At 44.4% G+C, this 14183-nt stretch overlaps 1 protein-coding gene across 2 annotated transcripts in view; it reads right to left on the bottom strand.

Annotated features, from left to right (window-relative positions):
* Nucleotides 1-14183, bottom strand: part of CLMP (CXADR like membrane protein) — a 119309-nt gene that overhangs the window by 15134 nt on the left and 89992 nt on the right. For both annotated transcript variants that reach the window (XM_007528976.3, XM_060179877.1), the window contains exon 2: nt 12998-13155. In XM_007528976.3, coding sequence (XP_007529038.2) covers nt 12998-13155 — 158 coding nt within the window. The remainder of the gene's footprint in view (nt 1-12997; nt 13156-14183) is intronic.

The following is a 14183-nucleotide window of genomic DNA, read 5'->3' as shown; positions in this document are numbered from 1 at the left end:
TCCGGTCAAAATTCCCCTTGCTAGGCCTTGTGACCTTAACTGGAAGGCAGGGCTAAGACACTTCACAAGAGCCATGGAAATGAGCATTCAGGTGTGAGCATTATTATTATTATTTTTTAAATATTTATTTTATTTATTTATTCCCTTTTGTTGCCCTTTTTTATTGTTGTAGTTATTATTATTGTTGTCGTTGTTGGATAGGACAGAGAGAAATGGAGAGAGGAGGGGAAGACAGAGAGGGGGAAGGAAAGATAGACACCTGCAGACCTGCTTCACCGCCTATGAAGTGACTCCCCTGCAGGTGGGGAGCTGGGGTTCGAACCGGGATCCTTATGCTGGTCCTTGTGCTTTGCGCCACCTGCACTTAACCCGCTGCACTATAGCCCGATTCCCATGAGCTAATGAGTAAGCTAGTGACAGTGCAGAGCGCTGCTCCACCATTTGTGGAGTTAGTTTTGACTTTGTTGCTTTCATGTGGTTCTGGGGGTCTGGCACTCAAGACACACTCTACCACTGAGCCCCCTCCTGGCTGCAGCCACCAACATTTCTATTAGGCTGGTTCTGGGTTCAAGTTCAGAACCATACGAATAATAATCATCATTCCAAATATATATCATAGTTCCTGTGGCTAAAGCCTCCACGTTTTTCTGTCACCTGTACACACTGGGTTAAGGCATGGACCCCTGAACACAATATCCTTGGCCAGGGTAGATGGACCTTCCCTCCTCTTTGGGGCCTGTCCTCACTGTTGGTATGTTCCCTTCTCCCCGACCTCTGAGAAGAATTGGTTTGCCCCTTGCTAGTTTCGTGGCCCTCTTACTCCCCGCCCCCTATGCTAAGGAGGGGCAGAGTCCCAGCAGCAGCAGCAGAGAGAGGATGATAGAAAAAAGCACATGGTGTGGTGATTTGCCCATTCGTGAATAAAGATATACAGCTTCTCAGCCCAGCCGTGTGTCCTCGAGTCTCTCTCTACCACCGCGACGCTAGCCTGGCCTGCTGGAGCCCCCAAACTTTAACAACACCTCACATGTCTGAATAGCCTACAGTCCCCGACCCAGTTTCCCTTGATTCTAAACAAATAGCACTGTCCATTGTGTCTTGGATCATATAGTCTCCTGAAAGGCCTCTTCCCATGTCTGCCTAAGCTAGGCCCGCACAGCCCTCAGGAGAGACAGGGTGAAGGGTCACCTTCTCTGTTCATAGTTGCAGACACGTTGTTTTCTTCCTTTTCCCCCGGTTCCTTCTTACACTGAAGGAAGGGAAAAGAGTTAACCACAGGTAGGCATTTAACACCATATATATATATATATTTAATTTTGGTTTCCAGTGATGAAACCTGGGATCTTGTACATGAAAAGCATGAGCTGTACAGACTGGATTCCTGCCTTCTAGTACGTAAAACCATGTAAACCCTTGGAAAGTAGAAACTATACAACTTCCCAGAGTTTTTACATATGAAAAAGTGGCCCTGAGAAATGAAATCACACATGCATTTTGTAGGGGGGGTACTGGGGGTACTGGAATCTCACATGTATTTGACTGCTTTGTTCAAGGTCACTTTTGCATTAAGATAGATAGATATAGAGAGAGATGAAGAGACACCACAGTGTCAAAGATTTCTCTATTGCTGTAGCACCTCTCATATGGTCCATGGCTTGAATCTGGGCCAGAGCATGGAAAAGCATGTACTTTGCCCAGCAGGCCCCCAAATAATCCTCTTCTTTCTTCTTTTTGCCTCCAAGGTTATTGCTGGGCTTGGTGCCAGCACTATGAATCCACTGCCCCTGGAGGCCATCTTTTTTCCCACTGTTGTTACTGTTATTGTTGTTGCTCTGCTATTGTTGGATAGGACAGAGAGAAATGGAGAGAGGAGGGGAAGACAGAGGGGGGAGAGAAAGACACCTGCAGACCTGCTTCACCCCCCTGCTGGTGGGAAGCCGGGGACTCAAACTGGGGTCCTTGTGCTTCACACTATGTGTGCTTTAACCTGGTGCACCACTGCCTGCCCCCCTTAGATTTATTTATTTATTTATTAATGAGAGAGGGGAGAGAGAGAACCAGGGTATCATTCATGCACATGCGATGCTGGGAATCAAACTTAGGACCTCATGTCGGAGAGTCCAAAATGCCTTATCCACTAAGCCACTTCCCAGGCTGATATGCATATGTATATGTATATGTATATGTATATGTATATGTATATGTATATGTATATATATATTCCCTCTTGTTGCCTTTGTTGTTATTGATGTTGTCATTGTTGGGTAGGACAGAGAGAAATGGAGGAGGGGAAGACAGTGAGGGGGAGAGAAAGACAGACACCTGCAGACCTGCTTCACCACCTGTGAAGCGACTCCCCTGCAGGTGTGGAGCTGGGGGCTCGAACTGGGATCCTTAGGTCCTTGGGCTTTGTAGCATGTGCAGTAACTCGCTGCACTACTGTCTGATTCCCTATATATACTTTTTTAAAGTTTAGTTTCTTAAACAATATAGTTATGGGGCAGAGGGTAGATAGTATAATGGTTATACAAAGAGACTCTCCTGCCTGAGGCTCCAAAGTCCCAGGTTTAATTCCTCCACACCAACATCAGTCAGAGCTGATCAGTGTTGTGGTTTAAAATATATAGTCTCTTTGCATAACTGTTAGGCTACCTACCCCCATCATCCAGTCTTTATCTTTTTCCCTCTCTACCACCCCTCCCCCCTCAATTTCTCTCTGTCCTATCAAGTATAATGGAAAGAAAGAAAAAGAAAAAAAGAGAAAAATAAATAAAGGAAAACAATGGCTGCCAGAAGTGGTGGATTCCTAGTGCTGGCAGTGACAACCCTAAGGCAAATAAATAAGCAAATAATATATAATATAATATATATAGGCGAGGGGTAGATAGCATCATGGTTATGCAAAGAGATTCTGAAGCCTGAGGCTCCAAAGTCTCAGGTTCAATCCCCTGCACCACCATAAACCAAAGCTGAGCAGTGCTCTGGTTTAAAACAAACAAACAACAACAGAAAAAGCATATATATTACAAGACAGTGGCCAGAGCATCACTCTGATTGGTATATACAGTGCCAGGGATTGAATCTGGGACATTATGCACTCAAGTCCAATACCTTAGCACTGTACCACCTCCTGGGTTGCACCACAAGGTAATTTTTATTTTTTAAAAGAGATCCATTGGGGAGTCGGGCGGTTGCACAGCTGGTTAAGCACAGGTGATGCAAGGACTGGCGTAAGGATCCCGGTTTGAGCCCCTGGCTCCCCACCTGCAGGTGTCTTTCTCTCCCCTCTCTGTCATCCCCTCCTCTCTCCATTTCTCTCTGTCCTATCCAACAATGATGACATCAGTAACAACAACAAAGGCAGCAAAAGGGAATAAATAAATATTTTAAAAAATCTTAAAAAAAAGAGATTCGTGGTCCGGGAGGTGGCGCAGTGGATAAAGTGTCAGACTCTCAAGCATGAAGTCCTGAGTTCAATTCCCAGCAGCACTTGTACCAGAGTGATGTCTGACTCTTTCTCTCTCTCTCTCTTCCTATCTTTCGAATAAATAAATAAATAAATAAATAAAATCTAAAAAAAAAGAGATTAATGTGACATTGCGGAGTGATAGAGAACCAGAGCATCACTCTAGTACGTACAGTGCTGGGGACTGACCTCAAGATCTCATGTTTTCAAATTTGACATTGTGCCACCTCTAGGCCTTTAAAATTTTTTTTTTTTTTTTTTTTTACCAGAGCACTGATCAGCTCTGGCTTATGGGGGATTAAACCTGGGACTTCAGAGCCTCAAGCATGAGAGTCTCTTTGCATAAACATTATGCTATTTACCCCTGCCTCTTTTTTTAAACACTATTTTTTAATCTTTATTTTTTATTAGAGACAATGAGAAATCAAGGAGGGCAAATATAGAGAGGAAGAGAGACAGAGATACCTGCAGCACTGCTTCACCACTTGCAAACCTTTCCCCCTCCAGGTGGGGACCAGGGGCTTGAACCTGGGTCGCTGTGCATTGGAACATGTGTGCTTAACCAGGTGTGCCACCACCTGGCTCCTCCCTTTTTTTTTTTTCATCAAGGTTGTCACATCTGCACATTTCCACTGTTCTAGGCAGACATTTTTTTTCCATATTGAGAGACAGAGAGACAACGAGAGGAGACACAGCACTTGTGACGCTTACACTGTGCAGGCAGCCCCCATATGTGGTGTTTGGGAGCTCAAACCTGGATCCTCACTTAGGGTTAAGTGTGTGCTCTTTGGTTGAGCTATCTAACTCCCAGCACCCCCATCCCCACAGTCTTAGTGTAATTCAGTAACTCATTTATTTAATATGAAATTTTATATACACGTACACATGACATGGGTTGGGAGTTACTTAAAGTCTTGCTTCATTTTTTTCTTTTTTCTTTTTTTTCTTCATACACACACACACACACACACACACACACACACACATATATATTTTTTTCTTTTTGCCTCCAGGGTTATTGCTGGGGCTCAGTGCTTGTAAAACAAATCCACTGCTCCTGGAGCCTATATTTTTCCCTTTTGTTGCCCTTATTGTTTTATTATTGTTGTGGCTATTATTATTGTTGTTATTGATGTTGCTGTTGGATAGGACAGAGAGAAATAGAGAAAAGAGGGGAAGATAGAGAGGGGGAGAGAAAGAGAGACACCTGCAGACCTGCTTCACCACCTGTGAAGTGACCCCCCTGCAGGTGGGGAGCCGGGGGCTTGAACCGGGACCCTTACGCTGGTCCTTGTGCTTCACACCATGTGCGCTTAACCCACTGCACTATTGCCCAGGCCCCCCCTTTTTAATATTTTTATATTACAGAATTACATGTTGACAGGGGTTTGAATCCACACCATTCCCACCACCAGAGTTCTGAATCTTCACTCTCCCTACTGTAATCTACCATTCTTCATTTTTTTCAGACCTGCACTAAATCTCAGATACCTGCATGTCTCTTTGTTTCATTTTATTTTTTAAAAAGACTTCATTTATTAATGAGAAAGATAGGAGGAGAAAGAGAAAGAATTAGACAACACTCTGGTACATGTGTTGCTGGGGATTGAACTCAGGACCTCATACTTGAGAGTCTAATGCTTTATCCACTGCACCACATCCTGGACCACATTTCATTTCTTTTTTTTTATATTTTATTTTATTAATGAGAAAGATAGGAGGAGAGAGAGAAAGAGCCGGACATCACGCTGGTACATGTGCTGCCGGGGACTGAACTTAGGACCTCATGCTTGAGAGTCTAGTTCCTTAACCACTGCGCCACCTCCCGGACCACTCATTTCATTTTTAATTCTAGGAAATGTAGTGCCCAGCCTACACCATAGAAAGTCTGGCACAGAAACTGATGGCCCCCTTCGCCTACTGTGTCCTCACAGCAGAGGGTAGGCTCTGTTGCACGGTAGGCTTTACTTGCCTAAAGCCAAAGAGAAAGGGCAAAAGGTGAAAGAGTGTCCTGAGAGGCTTGGCATGGAAACTGGGCTATCTCTGTCCTAACTTTTCCATCCGAAAAGTGGAGGGGAAAGGTCCCTGTTATATGTGCCCTAATGACCCTGGGGAGGTGATCACACTCACTGTGGAACTTGTGTTTCCATCTCTAGAACCTGAAGGAGGCAAGCTCCATGGTTCTGGTGGCCCTGCTGCCACGGCTGAATCCAGATATTCCTGAGACTTCCTGTCCAACCCTAGTGTCCTCTGCATATCTGAGATCAGACGAGAGCAGGCGTGTTCAGGGTGTTATGGCCGTGGACATCCCCTGCATGTCTGAACACCTCAGACAAAAAGGATGAAAATTTCTGCTGGGATTGAAATGCGAAGCCAGATTTGGGATCTAGGTTATGGCTTAGACTATTTTAAGCACCACGTCCCTTCCACCCTTCCTGTGTTTTCCTCCTCAGTGAACTCTCTGTCTCTATCTTAAATGGAAGGAAAAAAGTCTTCTGGAAGCAATGGACTCTCATAGGTATGAGGCTCTAGCAACAACACCCCCAAAAATAATTTAAAAAAAAGAAAGAAAGAAAAAAATTCCTTTCATTCTTAAAATCCTTTGAAGGGGCCAGGGCACTCTGGTTCCCCTTACACACACACACACACACACACACACACACACACACACACACACACACACACCCCTTGAAGAACTCCATGACTTTGCTGGAAAGGGGGTGCTTGTTGTAAGCCATAAAATTGAATCAAGCTGTGGGCTCAAGCTCTGCAGGACCCAGTGCTCACTGGTCAGCATGGAGCTTTCTGGTCAGTACTGGTGATGCAATCATTTTCGCTCCCCCAAGGAAAATGAGATGATTTTCCTAAGACCTCTTGCCATGCCTCCGAGGCAGGATACTTAAACCTGAAAACACCCCTCCCCCTTCTCTTGCCCTCTAGCACCTTTCTCCTGGCTAGATGCAATGCCTCTCTGTCTTCTCCATTTGCCTGACCTCTCTGTCTTCTCCATTTGCTCCCCAACATAACGTAAACAGAAATTTTTAAATAATTAAAATTATTTTTATTATTATCTTTATTGGATAGAGACTGTCAGAAATTGAGGGAAGGGGGAGAGAGAGAAGAGAAACAGAGACACCTGCAGACCTGCTTTACTACTTGAAAAACTTTCTCCCTGCAGGTGGGGACTAGGGGCTCAAACCCAGATGCTTGTGCACTGTAACATGTGCACCACCACCCAACCCCATAAATAAATCTGCCTGCCTGCCTGCCTGCCTGCCTGCCTGCCTTCCTTCCTCCCTCCCTCCCTCCCTTCCTTCTTTATTTCCTTTTTTTGCCTCCAGGGTTGTCTCTGGGGCTTGGTGCAGCACTATGAATCCACTGCTCTTGCAGGCCACCTCTCTCCAATTTTTTTTTTACTCTTTTTTTTTTTTTTTTTTGCCTCCAAGGTTATTGTTGGGGCTCAGTGCCTGCACCATGAATCCACTGCTCCTGGAGGCTATTTTTTTCCCTTTTGTTGCCCTTGTTGTTGTGGTTATTATTATTGTTGTTGTTATTGATGTCATTGTTGTTGGATAGGACAGACAGAAATGGAGAGAGGAGGGGAAGACAGGATAGGATAGGGAGAAATTGAGGCGGGGGGGATAGAGAGGGAGAGAGAAAAATAGACACCTGAAAACCTGCTTCACCACTTGTGAAGTGACCCCCTTGCCTATAGTCCCTTAAATAAATATTTTAAAAGGAGGGGGTGCTTTTAAAGAAGTATGTACTTATTTATTTACTAATTTTTGATGTTTCTGGGCTTTCACCATTCCAGGCCAACTTTTTAGATAGAAAGACAGAGACAGGTCTAGCAGTGGTGCACTGGGTTAAGCACACATAGAACAAAGCCTAATGACCCGCGTGAGTATCTCAGTTCGAGCCCCCGGCTTTCCACCTGCAGAGGGATCACTTCACAAGCAGTGAAGCAGGTCTGCAGGTGTCTCTCTATCTCCCCTTCCTTCTCTCTCAGTTTCTCTGTGTCTTATAAAAAAAAAAATCAAAAAATGGCCACAGGATCAGTGGATTCGTAGTGTAGCCACCAAGACCCAGCGATAACTGTGGAGACAAGAACAAACAAAAAAACAAAGAGAGAGGCAGAGATAGAGACAAAGGGAAAGACCCCCCACAGCAGTGAAACTTTCTTTAGTACTGTGGGGGTGGGCAGGCTAGGCCTGGGTTTGTGAACATGACAAAGCGAGCACACTATCCAAGTGAGCTACTTCTTTATTTTTATGACTGGGAGTGAGAAACAGAGAGAGAGTATGAGGCCAGAGCACACTCAGCTCTGGCATTTGTTATTGCTAGGGATTGAACCTGGGACCTTGGGAGTGAGGAAGGGCTCTCAGGCACTGGTGATGCACTATCTCCACTTTGTTCTTTTAACACTTCCAATAATGCCAAGCTTTTCTGTGCATCATGGTCTCTGCACAACTAGTCCTGTCTAGTGTCTTCTCACATATTTCCAATTTCCTACATAGCACTTATCAAAATAGTTATGCAGGGATGTAGCTGGTGGCATGCTCTCTGGGTGCTGCTGTCAAGGTGCCTCCCCTCAAAATGCACAGCGAGGCGCCTCACCGTTTCCTGCTCCTGTGCAGGAGCACGTGCCTCAATTCCTTATTTGGAAAATGGGATTGCAGTCCTGGGCACAGGGATTCAGTAAATGACAAAACGTCTACTAAACAGACTTGGGCCTGGCTGTAGCTACTGCTCACTGCTCTTGACTTCATTATTGTTGTCTTAGTTACTCGGTATTCTTTTTTATGCAAGCTCAAAAAGGGCGGGGACTGCTGTGCTTCTCACCGCTGTATCTGGCACCTGGCAGGACAGAGTGAAGGCCAGATAGGCTCCTGCCATCAGAATGACTGGACACACTGCATTCCCTACGTTACAATATTAACTGAAGACAAGTAGGTAATTCCACTGCTTAAAGCCACACCAGTTGCTTTGTTTTTAAATTTTTTTAAAAGATTTTATTTGGGGGGTTGGGCAATGGCACAGTGGGTTAAGCGCACGTGGTACAAAGCACAAGGACCGGCGTAAGGATTCAGGATCCAGACCCCGGCTCCCCACCTGTGAAGCAGGGGAGTCGCTTCACAGGCGGTGAAGCAGGTCTGTAGGTGTCTATCTTTCTCTCCCCCCTCTGTCTTCCCCTTCTCTCTCCATTTCTTTCTGTCCTATCCAACAACAACGACATCAACAATGGTAATAATAATAACCACAACGAGGCTACAACAACAAGGGCAACAAAAGGGGGAAAAATGGCCTCCAAGAGCGGTGGATTCATGGTGCAGGCACCGAGCCCAGCAATAACCCTGGAGGAAAAAAAAATTTTATTTATCTATTTATTAATGAGAATGATAGGAGGAGATAGAAAATAGCCAGGTATCACTCTGTGCTGCCGGGGATTGAGCTCAGGACCTCATGGTTGAAGATTCGATGCTTTATCCACTGCACTACCTCTTGGATTGCTACCAGTGTCTTTGTGAATCATTAATTAATGTTCTAATATTTAGGTCACTGCATTGTGATCCCAACAGGAATTTGGGACAATTCACATACGAATGGCAGCAGCCTGAGGGAGCACACTTATGGAATGTGGGTGCAGGGACCATATAAGCAAGGACTTGCAGCAGCTCCCTCTCTTGACTGGATCACCTTCATCAGGGCACTCTCCTGCTGGTGTGGCTCCGGACTGATGGTCTCCGGTAGCTCAGTTGCAGACTCTGGACTTTCGCCTAATTTCTTAGCTAGACGTCTCTCCTCACATTCACAGTGATTTTTATGAATAAACCTCTCTTTGTTTAACCTTAAATGGAGCCATGTGTTGTTTACAACACACTGGACTATATAACCAACTTTTTTTAGTGCTGGTGATCAAATTGATACATGCAGAGCAAGTTTTCTCTTACTATTTTTTTTTTTTTGCCTCCAGGGTTATTGCTGCACCACGAGTCCATTACTCCTGGAGGCCATTATCCCCATTTTTGTTGCCCTTGTTGTTATTGCTGCTGTGTTGTTGGATAGGGCAGAGAGAAATGGAGAGAGGAGGGGAATACAGAGAGAGGGAGAGAAAACGGACACCTGCAGACCTGCTTCACTGCTTGTGAAGCAACCCCCCTGCAGGTGGGGAACTGGGGGCTCGAACCAGGATCCTTACAATGGTTCTTGTGTTTTGCACCATGTGCACTTAACCTGCTGTGCTATCACCTAGCACTCTCTCTTAATATTTTATTCATTTTTTTAAAAATTCTTGAATAGAACTTATTTATTTATTATTATTTAAAACATTTTATTTGGAGATTAATGGTTTACAGTCAACAGTAAATACAGTAGTTGGTACATGTGTAACATTTCTTAATTTTCTGTATAACACTCTAACCCCCACCTAGGTCCTCCTTGACACCATGCCCCAGGACATGATCCTCCCTCCCCAAGGTCTTTTACTTGGTGCAATATGCCATATTTATTCATTTTTAAAAGCTTTATTTTATTTATTTACATTTATTTATTTATTTATTTATTTCTGCTCAGTTCTGACTTCTGGTGGTGTGTGGGGGTAGGTGGGTAGGGACTGGACCTGGGACTTTGGAGCCTGAGGCCTGAGTCTCTTTGCATAACCATTATGCTATCTACCCCATCTTATTTATCAGTTATTATTACCACCAGGGTTATTTTTTTAAATAATTTATTTCTTTATTGGGGAATTAATGCTTTACATTCAACAGTAAATACAATAGTTTATACATGCATAACATTCCCCAGATTCCCATTTAACAATACAACCCCCACTATTTCATTCATCATTTTTCATGGACCTGTATTCTCCCCACCCACCCACCCATCCACCCCAGAGTCTTTTATTTTACCACCAGGGTTATTGCTGAGGCTCAGTGCCAACACTATGAATCTACTGCTCCCAGCAGCCATTTTTCATTTTGGTTTTACTGGATAGTACAGAGAAAACTTGAGAGGGTTGGGGAAGAGCCAGAGAGAGAGAGAGATAGCCACCTGCAGACCTGTTTCATTGCTTGTGAAGTGGCTCCTCTGCAGGTGGGCAGGGGACACTCAAAACTTGGTCCTTTTGTGTGGTAATATGTGTACTTAATCAGGTGTGCCACCACCTGACTCCCTGTACTCATTTCTTTTTTAAATGAGTGACAGATACAGAAAGACAGAAACCAGAGCACTGCTCATCTGTGGTCTATGGTGGTGCTGGGGATTGAACCTGAGACTTCAGCACCTCAGACATGAAAGTCTTTTGCAGAACCATTATGCTGTCTCCTCAGCTCCACAGCATATTCTCTCTACCACTGAGTTACATTCCCAACTCCACTTACCTAATTTATTTTCCCCTTTCTTTCATTTAGTAGGACAGAGAGAAAAAAAAATCTTTTGGTGGAGGGAAGATAGAGAAGGAGAGAAAGCCATCTGCAACATCATTTCTCGTGCAGCTTCCCTCCTGCAGGTGGGGACCAGGGGCTTGAACCTGGGTCCTTATGTACCGCTATTTGTGTGTTCTACCAGCCATGCTGCTGCCCGGCCCATTTATTTTCTTTTTACCAGAGCGCTGCACATCTCTGGCTTATGGTGGTGTCAGAGACTGAACTTGTGACCTCTGGTAACTCAGGCATCAAAGTTTACTGTGTAAACTGCTGTGCTTTCACCACTTTTAGTCTTAAACCAGAAACACTACAGGGAAGGTTAGATGTGTGCAGTCATTACTGGATTTTTATTTATTTATTTATTTTAATATTTATTTTATTTATTTATTCCCTTTGTTGCCCTTGTTGTTTTATTGTTGTAGTTATTATTGTTGTTGTCGTCGTTGTTGGATAGGACAGAGAGAAATGGAGAGAGGAGGGGAAGACAGAGAGGGGGAGAGAAAGATAGACACCTGCAGACCTGCTTCACCGCCTGTGAAGCGATTCCCCTGCAGGTGGGGAGCCGGGGCTTGAACCGGGATCCTTATGCCAGTCCTTGTGCTTTGCGCCACCTGCGCTTAACCCACTGTGCTACAGCCCGACTCCCTCATTACTGGATTTTTATGGAGCACAGGCTCTTATTTGCTTCTTTTGGAACTGAGAGTCTCATGGGAATCAACGTGCTTAGGTTACGGTGACCCTGCTCCACAGAGAAGAGAGAAAATCTTGGTATGATAAGAACAAATCACAAGCAGTGTTCAAATAAGCAGGCAACACAGGCGGTGCAACAAGCAGGCTAAACTCCAGCATCAATCCTGAAATCTATGTTCACTGGAAATCTTAGCGTCTGCCAGTACAAACAAACCACCTTTTGAAATTAGGGATACGGATAGAAGGGGGAAGGGGAGAGAATGGTTTTCACTGTGTAGTAGGAAAAGAAGTAGAGATCTGAACAAAAAGGAAAGCCTAAAGTCATCATCTCTAAATTATAGATATATGTATTTTAAATATATATGTTTTAAATCATCTTTATTTATTGTCTAGAGACAGCCAGAAATTGAGGAGGTTGGGCAGTGGTACACCCAGTTAAGTGCACATATCATCATGCGCAAGGACCAGGGTTCGAACCCCTCTTCACAAGTCCGCTTCACGAGTGGTGAAGCAATTCTGCAGGTGTCTATCTTTCTCTCTCCATCCTCTCATTTAAAATATTTTTATTGGGTGGGGCCAGGTGGTGATGGACCTGGTTGAATGCACATATTACAATGCAAATTCTGACCATAATGTCACAGGTTTATAAAAACCAACAGTCCATCATAGTGGTCTTCCAAGCTGAACACTGGACACGACCCCTGGCTCTTATTTTCCAATTCTAGAGTCACTATCATCTTTTGTTGCTGGCTATTTAGAGGTGTGTTTAACACTTGCCTTCAGGTTCCAGACCCTCTGCATCATGCAGTTGGGGTAACATGGATAGCCTTAGAGTCTGGTAGCCACAATTTTGTGTAAAGATAGAGCACTGGCGGGTGGTAAAGGTGTTAGAGGAAGAACACAAGTACGCTTCTTAGCACCCGTGTGAGGTTCTGGCCCACTAGCCATTCCTTCCCTCCTCTCCCACCCCTTTGGTGCTTGAGCCTTGTGTGAACTTGATTCTACTGTTCCCCAGGCTGACTTTTTCATTCTTTTTTTAATTTTAGATAGAGAGATAGAGAGAGCTACCACAGCACTCAAGCTCCCCCCAACCCCCACACATGGCAAGGCACACACCCTACTAGATGAGCCCCTGGGATGACATGTTAGAGAAGACACTAATGGAACAGAGTGCCTGCTAGGGCAAATGACACATGGCTTTCTATTAGTTCTTGTTTGTCCAAAGAACATAGATGTTTTTGTCCTAACAACCCAAATGCTGCTTATTCACTATTTTTTTTTTTAATCTAGAGTCGGTCAACTATGGGCCAGATGACAAAGCAATTCTAGCCCTTTCTCACCTAAGGCGGAAGATCAGAGGACAGGAAAGGGCAATACAGGAGCGGGAGGGGAGGAGTCTAATCAGGTGTAAACTCACCACTTTTTGGTTGCCTTCATTATCCGTGAGCAGCCATTCAATGTCCAGGGTGTCTTTTTCTGGCAGCCCCAGTTGATGGTGACAGGGCAAGGTGACCTTTTCCTCTGCCACTCTCTTGATCTCGGTGTGAGTTCCCCAGGTTCCAACACAGCAGGAAACTGGAAGAGGAAAACCACTCATGAGTGGAGTAAAAGCTGAATGGTTGAGTTCAGGGTGTGAATATTATAGCCAGTAGTAATTATTTTTAAATTTATTTATCTCAAGAGAGAGCAAGTGGGCCAGACGGTGGAGCACTGGGTTAAGTGCACTTAGGATGAAGCACAGGGACCTGCACAAAGATCCTGGTTCGAGCCACTGGCTCCCCACCTGCGGGGGGGGGGGGTAGTTTCACAAGCACTGAAGCAGATCTGCAGATGTCTATCTTTCTCTCCCTCCTCTCTGTCTTCCTCTCCTTTCTCAATTTCTCTCTATCCTATTTAAAAAAAATGGTCACAACAATAACCCTGGAGGCAAAAAAAAAATACTCATAAGAAAACCGTGGCTCCTAAATGAAAGAGATTGGGCAGTAGAGATAGCATAATAGTTATGCAAAGAGACTCTCATACCTGAGGCTCTGAAGTCCCAGGTTCAATCCCCCCCACTACCATAAACCAGAGCTGTGTGGTGCTCTGGTTAAAAAAAAATGTTTGAGCTATTATACAATGAAAGAGACTACATTCAGCAGCTGGGAGGTTGTTCAGCTGGTGCAGTACATGCATGAAGCCTTGGGTTTGATTCTAAAACAGCACTGGTCTCTCTACTTCTGTCTGTGTGTCACTACATATATAAATACATCAAAAAAGAAAAAAGAAAGAGAGACCAGAGCACCACTTCATCATATGTGGTGCTGGGGATTGCACCCAGGATCTCAAGTATGGAAAGAATGTCCTTTACCCACTTTATTACCTCCCCAGCCATTACAGCCAAAAATTATTGGGTGCTTCTGTGGGTAAGAGAGAAGACAACATACTGGGAGAATCATATGCTAGAAATCTTTTAAAATTTTCTTTATTGGGGGATTAATAGTTTATAGTCAACAGTAAAATGCAATAGTTTGTACATGCATAACACTTCCACATAACAATACAACCCCCACTAGGTCCTCTTCCACCATCATGTCCCAGGACCTGAACCCTACCCGTACCCG

The sequence above is a fragment of the Erinaceus europaeus genome, chromosome 20, assembly GCF_950295315.1.
Source record: "Erinaceus europaeus chromosome 20, mEriEur2.1, whole genome shotgun sequence".
In the NCBI taxonomy this organism is placed as follows: Eukaryota; Metazoa; Chordata; class Mammalia; order Eulipotyphla; family Erinaceidae; genus Erinaceus; species Erinaceus europaeus.
This window is presented reverse-complemented; position numbering and strand designations above follow the sequence as displayed.